Source organism: Wyeomyia smithii, chromosome 1, assembly GCF_029784165.1.
Source record: "Wyeomyia smithii strain HCP4-BCI-WySm-NY-G18 chromosome 1, ASM2978416v1, whole genome shotgun sequence".
NCBI classification, from domain to species: Eukaryota; Metazoa; Arthropoda; class Insecta; order Diptera; family Culicidae; genus Wyeomyia; species Wyeomyia smithii.
The window spans coordinates 176,331,588-176,346,750 of record NC_073694.1 but is presented as its reverse complement, the minus strand read 5'-3'; the positions used below and the strand labels follow the sequence as shown (position 1 = coordinate 176,346,750).

The following is a 15,163-nucleotide window of genomic DNA, read 5'->3' as shown; positions in this document are numbered from 1 at the left end:
AATGGGCCCATTGCTTGGCAGCTACGGTCAGCACGATCGGTCGTCGGTATCGGTTTGGCCAACCTCACTGGCACCTTTCAACAGCACGATCGCAGCATAGAAAAGACAACGAGGCAGCATGAGTAATTCATCCTCTTTCGGTCGACATACCTGTCGATATTATCGGTGCTTAGGCGCCTGTGGAGGCCAGGGGGCCTCCACTCCAGGCGAGTTCTGTAACAATTCATAAATTCAATGTAAAAAGCACACTATCTTTTGTAGAATCGTTCAACCAGCATGCAACCGTGGAACAGGGATCCATTCTAAGACAACTACGTGCAGCCCAGGTGCACTCAGATCAGTATCGTAGTTCATCGTAGTTCATCGTAGTTTATCGTAGTACAACCCAAACAACAACATCGTAATAACCGCAGGAGTTCAGGGGATACCCAGCAACAGTCACTGTTATCCGAAAATATTCCTGATCAACCGATGCCGTATGCAACGGCATAGATGCAGGCGACCCCGCATGCTGCAGTTCAAAGTAATCTCCAATCACCGAGTACTTCGGCAACCAGAGACACAAACAACCAACGATAGAAATATACCCTTCTGGCTAATACTTTAAATAATGGATAGCATACTATGAACAATTATATACTGTAAATTAGAAATAGAAGGCTAAGTAGATAGATAGGTCTTAGTTGGAATCCATCAGATTCCAAGGCGGGCGGTATGTTGGGGCCATCATACTGGCAACCACACGTGATCCACAAACACGATAAGTTTTATCTCCCACTTACACCTACGTATAGCCTTATCACTATTTCACTTGATCCCGATCGTTATCGTAGGTAGAATTCGGGTACGATCGGCTTATTGAACTCACCACTAAAACTTACTATCGTCCAGTATAGCAAGAAATAGTCAGTAGCGAATAAACCTTACACGAAACCAGTTCACTTTTTATCATTGTGCCTAATAAAATAGTCGGAACTATATTTCGTTTGCTAAGTTAAAAATTGTTGTAGTATTTTATCCACCGAAAGTCAGCACGGCTTCACATATTCGGCGCGTGTGATATTATACTGCCAGATCGGCAGAATTGGCGCAATACGCGCAATCGGAGATAGTGCGAAATAGTGATCAAGACACGGCTAGATCCCTGAATTAGCCGGCTCTTCCCTTCCACGGTCCTCCAGGTAGTTTCTCGAACAATAGTATTGAATGGCCTTTTTGGTTCAATTATTAAAAGCTCGTTGAATGAGTAGATATGAAGTAACGTCAATCGATTTATTACAAACACAGTATTCCGGTGAGGCGGTTATTTTGAAGAAAACTCTGCCAAAAACGTTGAGCAACATTTCAACATTTATTGTTTATCAACCATTATATTTCAAAATCTGTTTCCAATTGATATGCTAAGTACATCTTGAAAACAAACTAAACAAGAGAAGAGTTGAGCTTCACCTTGAACGACCACCGTGATGGGTCTGAGTTAATAAAGTTGCACAAAGAACCAAATTTAGGAAAAATTTACCACCTCCAAAAATTCACTAGATTTCGCTTTGTTGCCAGAGACCAAGTTCACTCTTGCATCTTTAGAGATTATAACGGAACGGAAAGTTACTTTGTCACCGTGGTCAGTGACGAATTTTTGTTATTTTATCCTTCCCTCTACCGAAACTACTGCCCTTTTGCACCGAGCCTCGTTATTCAACTGTGTGTGACTTTATTTTTTTATTTTGAAATTTTACGTGAGAGAAGGGTCAATTAGGGGGATGGAAGGGAGCTAGAGAATGAAACCATGCATTAACGTTCCACGGGCATTGGAGTGGTCTGATTCTACTAAAATTCGAGCTCATGACCTTTCGCTTGTCAAAACGGACTAATAAGAAAAGACAGAAATAAGCAAGAAAGAGGAAACGAACGAACGATTTGGACGAGAGAAAGGAATCAGGATAAAGCGAGCAAAATGCAGAGACACACAAAAAAATCGGCCGTTTCTGGGCTTTAAAAGGGGTTTTTGGCTTTGTTGAGTATAATTTGGGACCATTTTCTATTTTGGCCTTTTCTGGCCTTTAGAAGGGGTTTTTGGGCCATTCTGAGCTGAATTTGGGATTATTCTCTATTTTGGCCCTTTCTGGTCTTTAGAAAGGATTTTCGGCCATTTTGAGCTTAATTTGGGATCATTTCCTATTTTGGCTTTTTCTGGCCTTTAGAAAGGGTTTTTGGCTATTCTGAGCCTAATTTGGGAATATATACTATTTTAGCCTTCTCTGGATTTTAGAAAGGGTTTTAATTTGGGATCAATTTCTATTTTGGCTCTTTTTGGTCTTGAGAATGGCTTTTTGGCCATTATGAGCTTAATTTGGGATCATTTTCTATTTTGGCTTTTTCTGACCTTTAGAAAGGGTTTTTGGCCATTCTGAGCTTAATTCGGGATCATTTTCTATTTTGGCCTTTTCTGACCTTTAGAAAGGGTTTTTGGCCATTCTGAGCTTAATTTGGGATTATTTTCTATTTTGGCCCTTTCTGGTCTTTAGAAAGGATTTTCGGCCATTCTGAGTTTAATTTGGAATCATTTTCTATTTTGGCTTTTTCTAGCCATTATAAGGGTTTTTAGCCATTCTGAGCTTAATTTAAGATCATTTTCTATTTTGGCCTTTTCTGACCTTAGAAGGTATTTTCGGCCATTCTGAATTTAATTCGGGATCATTTTCTATTTTGGCTTTTTCTGGCCTTTAGAAAGAGTTTTTGCCCATTTTGAGCTTAATTTGGGATCATTTTCTATCTTGGCTTTTTCTGGCCTTTAGAAAGGGATTTTGGCCATTCTGAGCTTAATTAGGGATCATTTCCTATTTTGGCTTTTTCTGGCTTTTAGAAAGGGTTTTCGGCCATTTTGAGCTTAATTTGGGATCATTTTCTATTTTGGTCTTTTCTGGCGTTTAGAAAGGGTTTTTGGCCATTCTGTGCCTAATGTGGGATCATTTTCTATTTTGGCTTTTTCTGGCCTTTAGTAAGTGTTTTTGGCCATTCTGAGCGTAATTTGGGATCATTTTTGATTTTGGCTTTTCTGGCGTTTAGAAAGGGTTTTTGGTCATTCGGAGCTAAATTTGGGATCATTTTATATTTTGGCCTTTTCTGACCTTTAGAAAGGGTTTTTGGCCATTCTGAGCATAATTTGGGATCATTTTCTTTTTTGGCTTTTTAAAGGCTTATTTGGCCATTCTGAGCTTAATCTGGGATCATTTTCTATTTTGGCTTTTTCTGGCCTTTAGAAAGGGTTTTTGGCTATTCTGAGCTCAATTTGGGATCATTTTCTATTTTGGCCTTTTCTGGCCTTTGAAAGGGGTTTCGGCCATTCTGAGCTTAATTTGGGATCATGTTCTATTTAGGCTTTTTCTGGCCTCTAGAAAGGGTTTTTGGTCATTTTGAGCACAATTTGGGATCATTTTCTATTTTGGCTTTTTCTGGCCTTTAGAAAGAGTTTTTGACCATTTTGAGCACAATTTGGGATCATTTTTGATTTTGGCTTTTTTGGCGTTTAGAAAGGGTTTTTGGTCATTCGGAGCTTAATTTGGGATCATTTCCTATTTTGGCCTTTTCTGGCCTTTGGAAAGGGTTTTTGGCCATTCTGCGCTTAATTTGGGATCGTTTTCGATTTTGACTTTTTCTGTCCTTAAGAAAGGGTTTTTGGCCATTCTGAACTTATTTTGGGATCGGTTTTATATTTTGGCCTTTTCCGGCCTTTAGGAGGGATTTTCGGCCATTCTGAGCTTAATTTGGGATCATTTTCGATTTTGACTTTTTCTGTCCTTAAGAAAGGGTTTTTGGCCATTCTGAGCTTATTTTGGGATCATTTTTAATTTTGGCTTTTCTGGCCTTCAGAAAGGGTTTTTGGCCATTCTGAGCTTAATTTGGGATCATGTTCTATTTTTGCTTTTTCTGGTCTTAAGAAAGAGTTTTTGGCCATTCTGAGCATAATTTGGGATCCTTTTCTATTTTGGCTTTTTCTGGCCGTTAGAAAGGGTTTTTGGCCTTTCTGAGCTTAATTTGGGATCATTTTCTATTTTGGCCTTTTCTGGCGTTTAGAAGGGATTTTCGGCCAATTTGAGCTTAATTTGGAATCATTTTCTATTATGGCATTTTCTGGCATTAAGAAGGGATTTTCAACCATTTTGAGCTCAATTTGGGATCATTTTCTATTTTGGCTTTTTCTGGCCTTTAGAAAGGGTTTATGACTATTCTGAGCTTAATTTGGGATAATTTTCTATTTTGGCCTTTTCTGGCATTTAGATGGGATTTTCGGCCATTCTGAGCTTAATTTGGGATCATTTTTTATTTTGGATTTTTCTGGCCTTTAGAAAGGGTTTTTGGCCATTTTGAGCTTAATTTGATATCATTTTTTATTGTGGCTTTTTCTGGCCTTTAGAAGGGATATTCGGCCATTTTGAGACTAATTCGGGATCATTTTCTATTTTGGGATCATTTCGATTTTGGATTTTTCTTTTTCGATTTTGGATTTTTCTGGCCTTAAGAAATGGTTTTTGGCCATTCTGAGCTTAATTTGGGATCATTTTTTATTTTGGCTTTTTCTGGCCTTTGAAAAGGGTTTTTGGCCATTCTGAGCTTAAATTGGGATCATTTTCTATTTTTGCCTTTTCTAGCCTTAAGAAAGGGTTTTTGGCCATTCTGAGCTTAATTTGGGATCATTTTTAATTTTGTTCTTTTCTGGCCTCAAGAAGGGATTTTCGGCCATTTTGAGCTCAATTTGGGATCATGTTCTATTTTGGCTTTTTCTGGCCTTTAGAATGGGTTTTTGGCCATCATGAGCTTAATATGGGAACATTTTCTAATTCGGCCTTTTCGGGCATTTAGAAGGGATTTTCGGCCAATTTGTGCTTAATTTGTGATCATCATCTATTGTGGCTTTTTCTGGCCTTCAGGAAGGGTTTTTGGCCATTCTGAGCTTAATTTGGGATCATTTTTTATTTTGGACTTTTAGGCCTTTAGAAAAAGTTTTTTGGCCTTTCTGAGCTTAATATGGGATCATTCTCGATTTTGGCCTTTTCTGGCGTTTAGAAAGGATTTTCGGCCATTCTTAGCTAAATTTGGGATCGTTTTCTATTTTGGCCTTTTCTGGCCTTTGAAAGGAATTTTCGGCCATTCTGAGCTTAATTTGGGATCATTTTTTATTTTGGCTTTTTCTGGCCTTCAGAAAGGGTTTTTGGCCATTCTGAGCTTAATTTGGGATCATTTTCTATTTAGCTTTAGGATTTTTGGCCATTCTGAGTTTAATTTGGGATCATTTTCTATTTTGGCCTTTTCTGGCGTTTAGAAGGGAATTTCGGCCATTCTGAGCTTAATTTGGGATCGTTTTCTATTTAGGCCTTTTCTGGCATTTAGATGGGATTTTCGGCCATTTTGAGCTTAATTTGGGATCATTTTCTATTTTGGCTTTTTCTGGCCTTTAGAAAGGGTTTTTGGTTATTCTGAGCTTAATTTGGGATCGTTTTCTATTTAGCTTTAGGATTTTTGGCCATTTTGAGCTTAATTTGGGATCATTTTCTTTTTTGGCCTTTAGAAGAAATTTTCGGCCATTCTGAGCTGGATTTGGGATCATTTTCTATTTTGGCCTTTTCTGGCCTGAAGAAGGGATTTTAGGCCATTCTGAGCTTGATTTGGGATCGTTTTCTATTTTGGCCTTTTCTGGCCTTAAGAAGGAATTTTCAGCCATTCTGAGCTTAATTTGGGATCATTTCCTATTTTGGCTTTTTCGGGTCTTTAGAATGGGTTTTTGGCCATTCTGAGCCTAATTTGGGATCATTTTCTGTTTTGGCTTTGGAATTTGTGTATTTTGAAAATGTAAAAATTTATTTGGATGAAATCAATCAAAAAATCGTGCACACGGCTATAAACGAAAATATGGTATAAGAACTTACCATCAGAAAGTTTGCTGCCCTTTTCATCAACCATTCCGTTCGACAGTAAATAGCCACCGTCGATGGAGTTGAGAAAATCAATACTGCTGGCAAGTAACGGGCTAGTTTGTTGGCTCCGATTCAGTGGTTTGAGATGTTTACTCTTCTCCGCCTCGGTGTCATCGTCATCCTTCGCCGGTACAGGTGGTTGCTGCTGTTCATCTAATTCTAATCCCCAAGGATCGTCCAGTGGTGGTTTACCTGCATAGACTTCCTGCTGCTGCTGCTGCTGTTGTCGCATGCTGGGATTAAGAAATTCATTAAAAGGATTCGCTTCATTTGCATCATCCTGGCGTGACTCGCTGCCCCCTCCACCGGTATCGCCTGCACTATCGACATTGTCGTTCGAGCCCACGCCAGCATCGTCCACCGCGTTGATGAGATTGTAGGAAAAGTTATAAATATCTGCTTCGTCCGGTGCGAGTGCAATGAAATTTTCTGAGTCGCCATCATCAGGGCCAGCATCGACAATGGGTCTTCCCAGCCGGCCATTCGCTCCACCGACACCGACACCGTCACCGTAGTCGTCTCCGTTTGCCCGCCGATGTCGATGCTTCGATTGTTGCTGGAATGGTTTTTGGGAGAAGAGTGAAATAGAAAGAAGAGATGAGATTTTGTGAATGAGGCAATTGCTTGTATAAATATACACATACACACAAATTTCGTTTATTCGCTTGAAACTCGGAGATGTGGTCGCACCGGCTAATGAAAATCAAGATTTAATTACTTTTCATTATCGGCTGTAGCCGGTTTCAAGCTGACAGGAGTACAATTAAGTTTAATCTCAGCCCGGTGTTCCATATTATGGCTGAGAGGTCTTAATTTCATTGATTAGGATAAATGTGGAAATTAAAATAATCGTAGACATGCCGTGTTACGTTACGTACCGTGTTATCTTGTAACGACAATTATTATGTGGTACCGTGGAAATTATATTAAATACCTATTTAATTGATTAAATTATTCCTCAAAATCGAATAGAGAGCAGTGGGGTCACAACCAGCGTATGTTTATAGTTAGATCGTGAATGCAATGAGGTTTTTTCTTTGAAAAAACTAAAATATCATATAAAGTCCCAAGTCATATGTTTTACTCCACTCGGATTCAGAGGTACTGATAAAACACGGTAAATTTTCCTTGCATCACTTCTGAACAACCGATGACTTATGCGCTGGCACTGAATCTTGTTGTAAGCAATAACTTTTTCTTTTTCAAACAATTATCATGAATTGTTTATAGATATAGGGGCAAGATATATATCAGGCAGTCACCAGAACTGTAGTGATGGCTTCTATTATTCTATAATTTTGATAAAACTAAATGACTTATGCAGCAGTAAACTATTTTAGAATATCATATAAGCATGCTTAAGTGAATTGTTTAGGAAAATTTTAAATTAGTTTTCGTCACCTTTGCGTTCGAACAACCACAGGAAATTCTATAGGTTAAAACCATAAAAAATTTTACTGTCAGAAAACAACGAATTTTCAAATAGCTAGCTACGCTATGAAGGTAAATTTGATTTTTCGATTCTGTGACAATTAAGAGCCAGCATCACACAATTATCCAGGGTATTTCGTCTCAATTAGTAGCCGTCTTCGTGGTGCTGAGTCGCGGTGCATTATTGCCTCGTAAAATGCCACCCCAAAACCTAACCAAAGAAAACCGGGGACAGACAGTAAAACCTTCCGAGTAACTTTCGCTACCAGCCAGGCCATAAGGCCTTCTGCGGCACTTTTTAAAACACGCTAATCTGATTAGTGGACCAATAAAATTAGCATAATTACCACCCGGTCTACTTTTCGCATCCTCATCGCAGGTTTGCCTGGTCCGCTATCGTCATCAGCGTGGGTCAGCTGTATTAACCCATAGCTCTCACGGGGGAAAGTAATATAGACCGCATCATTCCGCTAGCCGGGTACAATTTGCGGTCATAGCCACTTGCACCGACTGGTGTACCGGGACACGGTAGTATGCCACAACTAATCTAAATTAACGGTAAATGGACAGGTGCCCAGCTCTCTGAGCGTCGAGTTTTTGACCAGCCACCAGCAGTGTTTGTGATCCTCGGAAAATCCGATGGTAAAATTGAAAATATTTTCCATTTACACACCGGGCACGCTTACTAACAGCCCGAGGGTTATACGATTATTGCCACGTTCGACCACGTCGTCACTGTTTGCGTAATGGAAACTAATTGATTCCGGTTTGTCAATTCGTGGAGGAGTTTTAGCAATTATTATTGCACATAAATTCAATTCTTCTATATTCTTTCTTTTATTACCGTATTGTGAAAGCTCACCAGTTTCATCGGTGCCAGACAATGCTTCGCCAATATATTACCGGCAGAATAATTGATATGTGCGGAGGTTGCAATACAGTCGGATAGATTAATTCCAGGAAATGTTACCATTATATTTAGTTGAGTGCGTTCAGAGATTGGCAGGGTTTCCGGAACACAGCAAAGCAATTGTTAACCTGTTGAAATCATTGGCCAGTAACAGGGTCAAGAGCATAAGCGCTATGACGAGTCCAAGAAAAACAATAGAATTCGTGAAAAAAATAGCACTAGCAATCGCTGTCGTTGTTAAACTCCTCTCAATGTAGAACTAGACAAACGAACTTGGCTCCGTTTGTTTAGTTCTACTGCATTTATTTTACTCAGCAACTCAATATATGTTATCTTATCCGAACATTGCAGTTTTTCTGTTCGTATTAGAAGTGAGCAATTGCTGGCTCATTAAGGTGAAGTAGTTCTTTTTAATAGCTCACTCGCTCTTTTCGTTCTACATATTTCGATCAGTATAGTTTATTATCAGACACCGCTAACAAGAGCTAAAGCTTAACACCCCTTCTGCCAAGCGCAAAGTCGCACGCGAAACTGCAATAGGACTCCCAGCAACCAGCTGCCACCGGCTGTCTGTTCTGCTATGCATAAACCATCCACCAGCCGCGGGAGCAGCAAAAATTAACTTGCCGCAGTTTACCCACAGGCACAGGAACCAGCTAACGCCGAGTACGCATGGATAGCAAAAGTGGAACGGAAAGAGCGAGATAACTGATTCACTGATTTTCTGAATCCATATAGATGCAGGCATCCGCTCGCGAGCTGTTCAGAAGAGCCAGCTCTCTGAAAGAATCATTCAATCCACTCTCAAACCCCGACAGTCGTGAATTCAAAGGCGCATTTTACTCACCTACAGAAATGGCATCACTGGTATCAATTTGTTTTGCAGCACACGTAACTTATGGTATTAGGATTACATTTATACTTTGTACAGTGATGTAATGGAGTACATTTACTTGCAATTTATAGAAAAAAATAGATAAAACGAGAATAGGCTCACAAGCTTTGATTCTCTCTTTGCTGCTGGCGAAGAGAACCAAATGGTACCCAAAGTGCAGATGGAAAGGACCAAGAAAGGACTTGTGGAAGTGATTTTTTACAATTGGTTTTCAGAAACTCTATTTAGGAGGAGGAGAATGACAGTTTATATACTTGGTTGATATGTTTTGACATTTATTGCCAGATTTTTGGAACCTTTGGCTTATTGCACCAGTTTTCTGTTATGTTTACCTTTTTTGACATTTTTTATCCTTTTCTGAATGTTCCACCATTTTATGAGATTTTACAACATTTTTAGGCCAAGTTAAAAAACTTGACCTTTTTTAACAAGGGTAGCTACATGTTTTCAAACATATTAGCCTTCCAGCGGATCTCGAGGTACGATGCTGGCCTAACAACCCAGTCGTCGCAGGTTCGAATCTCTGTTTGGCAGATACTGTTAGTGTCAGTACGATCGTTGTGCTAGCCCCGCAATTGTTCTGTACACTAAGCAGTTGACTGTGAAGTCTGAGTATAAAAATGAATGTAGCACCCAAGGCTTTGCTCTTTTCAAATATATTCTTGACAAATTTTGAAAATCACTTTGTCGTCGATTTGCATATACTTTCCAGCATTTGTTTAACTTTTATACATGGTCTGGCATTTTCAAACACTTGTGAAAGTTTATGATTTTTTTTGTGAATAAAAATCACGTAGGGGAACTGCTCCATTATTCATCTCAGCCCATATATTCATCTCATACAACATGAAAACACAATTGAAAACAGGAAAAAACGCATATTTTGTTCTTAAACGAATCTGCTAATCCATGGAATGGATTCTTCTTAGTTCACTTTAGATTCTTCATGAAGCATAATCCTCAAAAACTCACTTAAAGGCACTTAATTTGATAATACAGTCGGGCATCTGCACTCGAAAACTCATTTAATTCAATCACCTACCTCAGAAAACAAAATCCGCGCATCGTTCTATACGGCTACAACGGGACTCGTTCAGCAGCCAACCAAAGTTTTTTTCATCACTAGCGGACCACTTTTCATTTTAATCATTAAACTAGATTACGCACTACACTAAAAATATTTTAATCTTTGAAATGTTCACCTCAAATTTCCAAACAAACTTGAATTAGCAGAAATATATGAGATAAATTTCTACAATTCCTAAATTTCAACTTTATGTATTTTCATCTGTTTTCACTGCGTTGAAGAAAATCAAAAGTTGCCAAATCAAATTCTGTTAATACGAAACAATCACACTGAATGATGAATTCACAATTCACATCGATGATGAATTATTCCGACATAATTGACACAAATCTACAGCACTGCAGTGGTTACCAAGGTTACCAATTTTGCACGTAAACAACTGCAGCGGATATCTAGGTATCCTACTACGACGGTTTGCGGCTACGTTCATTCATGAAAGTGTGATTAATTCATTATTAACAGTGTGATGGATATGGGGGCGTCGTGAGATGAATAATTGAGCAGTGATTCAAGTTTTGAGACGGATATGGAAGCGTTGTGAAAAATGGTTTGTTTTACAAAATTCAGGATAAATCTAACTAATTTTACTAAATATACAATGCTAAACGATTTCATAAGAGCACGTAAGCATATTTAGTTCATTTGTTCAATGATTGGCATATAGTGGCAATTGATCAGGATGAAACCCAGGTTCTTGCTAGCGTGCGCAATGATATGAGAGTATCTGATATGAGGTATCTGAAGGACAGGTGTGAATCAAGCAGTACACCTAAATCTATTACTACCGATACTCTTTCGCGATTATATCCAGATACATTATAGTTCCACGAAAACGTTCCGCGTGAAAGAGATTGCAAGATATTTTGAAACACAAATTATCAGTAAATTACGATTACACCAGTCAGAAAAATTATCCAGAAGTTGTTGCAGTTCTCTACAGTCTGCTATAGTACGAATCACGCGAAAAAGTTTTAAGTCGTCAGCATAGATAAGTTTACAGCCTGGTGGAATGACGTTGCAAACATTGAATTGAAAAAAGCAGTGGTCCAAGGTAGCTCCCTTGAGGTACACCCAACAAGTTAACGAAATTATGTGACTCGATGTTGCCTAGCTTTATGCAGAGTGTGCGGTCAACGAGGTATGATTTCAGCCACTTGGTGAAATACTGTGATGCATCAAGATGTTCAATTTTGGCCAAAAGAATGGTGTGATCAACACGATCAAACGCTACTTTCAGGTCGGTGTAAATAGTGTCCACTTGCATCCCGTTCTCCATGTTTTTAATACTGAAGCAAGTTAGTTGTTGTTGATCTACCGGGGTAAAAGCCATGTTGGTCTAACAAGGTATATGTCTTGAACTTACGAAGACAACGTTGTCGACAAGAATCTCAAATGATTTTGATCCAGCGGATAGTGAGATTATTCCTCGATAGTTCGTTACATCGTGTTTGTCGCCCTTTTTATAAATCGGCAACATAACAGGCTTCTTCCAGCAGCCAGGAAATACACCTTGCGAAAGCGAGTTGTTAAATATCCTCCTCAACAGAACACAGAGCGTGATAGCACATCTTTTCAGAATAATGTTATTATCTTCTCAATATTTTTTGTTATTTTTTACATTTCCTAGCAATTGTTTCATGAAAATTGTCGAATATGTCTGTAATTTTGAAATTTTTGACAATTATTGGCTTTTTATTTAAAAAAAAATTCTGCGACGACCGTTTTTTTTAAATTACCTTTTTCTTCATAAATTAAATTATTTTCATTGTGCAACAATTCTTTGAAATTCTTTCCTGAATAACTTTTCTCTATCTCCAGTCATTTTTCAGATATATTAATTTAAATAAAAAACTTCAGCCTTCTTCAAATGTTATTAACGATAAATCTTCATAAAAAGCAAAGTTGTTCAGGATAGTGAGGCCTACACACCCACCCATTTCATTGAAATCTGAGAGGGTGCTGCCAGCCTCTCAGTCGTATTGACGCGAAATCTTTCTACTTCTATTTTTGACGTAGAACTACGTCTATCTGGAAGTTAGGTACCTGAATTCAAAAATCTAGTAATTCAACCAGGGGAAACCAGGGAAAAGTGGTCAGGTTTTGAGCGCTTATATTTCAGTCATTTATAGTCTGGTTATCGAGGTTTTGGCATCAATCGATCAGACTTTCTTTTACGGTAGAATTTATGTAACAAAAACAATATATTGTTTGAGATACACTATTGAAAAATTGGTAAATAATATTGATTCATATATCATACCGAGCAGCCAATCACTACCTCTCTTCCCAAGCACAGCCGACACTAATGGATACAACCGATCTGATTTTGTGAACGATTTGTTGTTGTTGTGGTAGTTTTACTCGAAATTACTTTCTGATTCCGGCGCTTTTTTACTTTTTTTACCATTCCCTATTCTTCTTGACTCCTCCCTCTTTTCAAATAACTGACAGAACCTTGATATATAAGGTACCATTCAAACAATTCACCCCATCATTCACATTCCAAAACCGTATCAGTGACATAAAAATCGTTAAAAAGCTATGATCTTCCATATTTATCAAGTTTGAGTTTGAGTAATGGCCGAGAACCCCTTCTGAAGGCAACAAAAAAAGCCAAAATGGATAATGATACCAAATTGAACCCTACAGAAAAGGCCAAAATAGAAAATGATCCCAAATTAAGCTCAGAATGGCCAAAAACGCCTTCTAAAGGCCAGAAAAGGCCAAAAAAGAAAATGATCCCACATTAAGCTCAGAATGGCCGAAAATCCGTTATAAAGACTAGAAAAATCCAAGATAGAAAATGATCCCAAATTAAGCTCAAAATGGCCAAAAACGCCTTTCAAAGGCCAGAAAACGCCAAAATAGAAAATGATCCCAAATTAAGTTCAGCATGGCCAAAAACCTTTTCTGAAGGCCAGAAAAATCCAAATAAGAAAATGATTCCAAATTAAGCTCAGAATGGCCAAAAACGCCTTCTAAAGGCCAGAAAATGCCAAAAAAGGAAATGATCCTACATTAAGCTCAGAATGGCCGAAAATCCGTTATAAAGACTAGAAGAAGCCAAAATAGAAAATGATCCCAAATTAAGCTCAAAATGGCCAAAAACGCCTTTCAAAGGCCAGAAAAGGCCAATATAGAAAATGATCCCAAATTAAGTTCAGAATGGCCAAAAACCTTTTCTGAAGGCCAGAAAAAGCCAAATAAGAAAATAATCCCAAATTAAGCTCAGAATGGCCGAAAATCCCTTTTTAAGGCCAGAAAAAGCCAAAATAGAAAATGATCCCAAATTAAGTTCAGAATAGCCGAAAATCCCTTCTAAAGGCCAGAAAAAGCCAAAATAGAAAATGATTCCAAATTAAGCTCAGAATAGCCAAAAACCCTTTCTTAAGGCCAGAAAAAGCCATAAAAGAAAATGATCCCAAATTTAGCTCAGAATGGCCAAAAACGCCTTCTAAAGGCCAGAAAAAGCCAAAAAAGAAAATGATCCCGAATTAAGCTCAGAATGGCCGAAAATCCCTTCTAAAAGCCAGAAAAAGCCATAAAAGAAAATGATCCCAAATTTAGCTCAGAATGGCCAAAAACGCCTTCTAAAGGCCAGAAAAAGCCAAAGAAGAAAATGATCCCAGATTAATCTCCGAATTGCCAAAACCTCTTCTGAAGGCCAGAAAAAGCCAAAATAGAAAATTTTCCCAAGTTTAGTTCAGAATGGCCAAAAACGCCTTCTAAAAGCCAGAAAAAGGCATGAAAGCGAATGATCCCAAATTAAACTCAGAATGGCCGAAAATCCTTTCTTAAGGCCAGAAAAAGCCATAAAAGAAAATGATCCCAAATTTAGCTCAGAATGGCCAAAAACGCCTTCTAAAGGCCAGAAAAGGCCAAAAAAGAAAATGATCCCGAATTAAGCTCAGAATGGCCGAAAATCCCTTCTAAAAGCCAGAAAAAGCCATAAAAGAAAATGATCCCAAATTTAGCTCAGAATGGCCAAAAACGCCTTCTAAAGGCCAGAAAAAGCCAAAGAAGAAAATGATCCCAAATTAATCTCCGAATTGCCAAAAACCTCTTCTGAAGGCCAGAAAAAGCCAAAATAGAAAATTTTCCCAAGTTTAGTTCAGAATGGCCAAAAACGCCTTCTAAAAGCCAGAAAAAGCCATGAAAGCGAATGATCCCAAATTAAACTCAGAATGGCCGAAAATCCTTTCGTAAGGCCAGAAAAAGCCATAGAAGAAAATGATCCCAAATTAAGCTCAGAATGGCCGAAAATCCCTTCTAAAGGCCAGAAAAAGCCAAAAAATAAAATGATCCCAAATTAAGCTCAGAATGGCCGAAAATCCTTTTCAAAAGCCAGAAAAATCCACAAAAGAAAATGACCCTTCTAAAGGCCAGAAAAAGCCAACATAGAAAATGATATCAAATTATGCTCAGAAACCTCTCCTAAAGGCCAGAAAAAGCCAAAATAGAAAATGATCCTAAATTAAGCTCAGAATGGCCGAAAATCCCTTCTGAAGGCCAGAAAAAAAAATTAAAAAATGATCCCAGATTAAGCTCAAAATGGCCAAAAAAGCCTTCTTAAAGCCATGAAAGAAGTGATCCCAAATTATGCTCAGAATGGCCAAAAACGCCTTCTAAAAGCCAGAAGAAGCCAAAATAGAAAATGATCCCAAATTAAGCTCAGAATGGCTGAAAATCCCTTCTAAAGGCGAAAAAAATCAAAAAAGGAAATGATTCCAAATTAAGCTCAGAACGGCCGAAAATTCCTTCTTAAGGCCAGAAAAAGCCATAATAGAAAATGATTCCAAATTAAGCTCAGAATGACCGAAAACCTCTTCTTAAGGCCAGAAAAAGCCATAAAAGAAAATGATCCCAAC

At 38.3% G+C, this 15,163-nt stretch overlaps 1 protein-coding gene across 1 annotated transcript in view; it reads right to left on the bottom strand.

The window, feature by feature from the left end:
• The window catches only part of LOC129721216 (uncharacterized), a 204,991-nt gene that overhangs the window by 17,718 nt on the left and 172,110 nt on the right, over positions 1 to 15,163 (bottom strand). Inside the window, exon 3 of the mRNA XM_055673525.1 lies at positions 5,925 to 6,528. Within this exon, the coding sequence (XP_055529500.1) occupies positions 5,925 to 6,528 (604 nt within the window). The remainder of the gene's footprint in view (positions 1 to 5,924; positions 6,529 to 15,163) is intronic.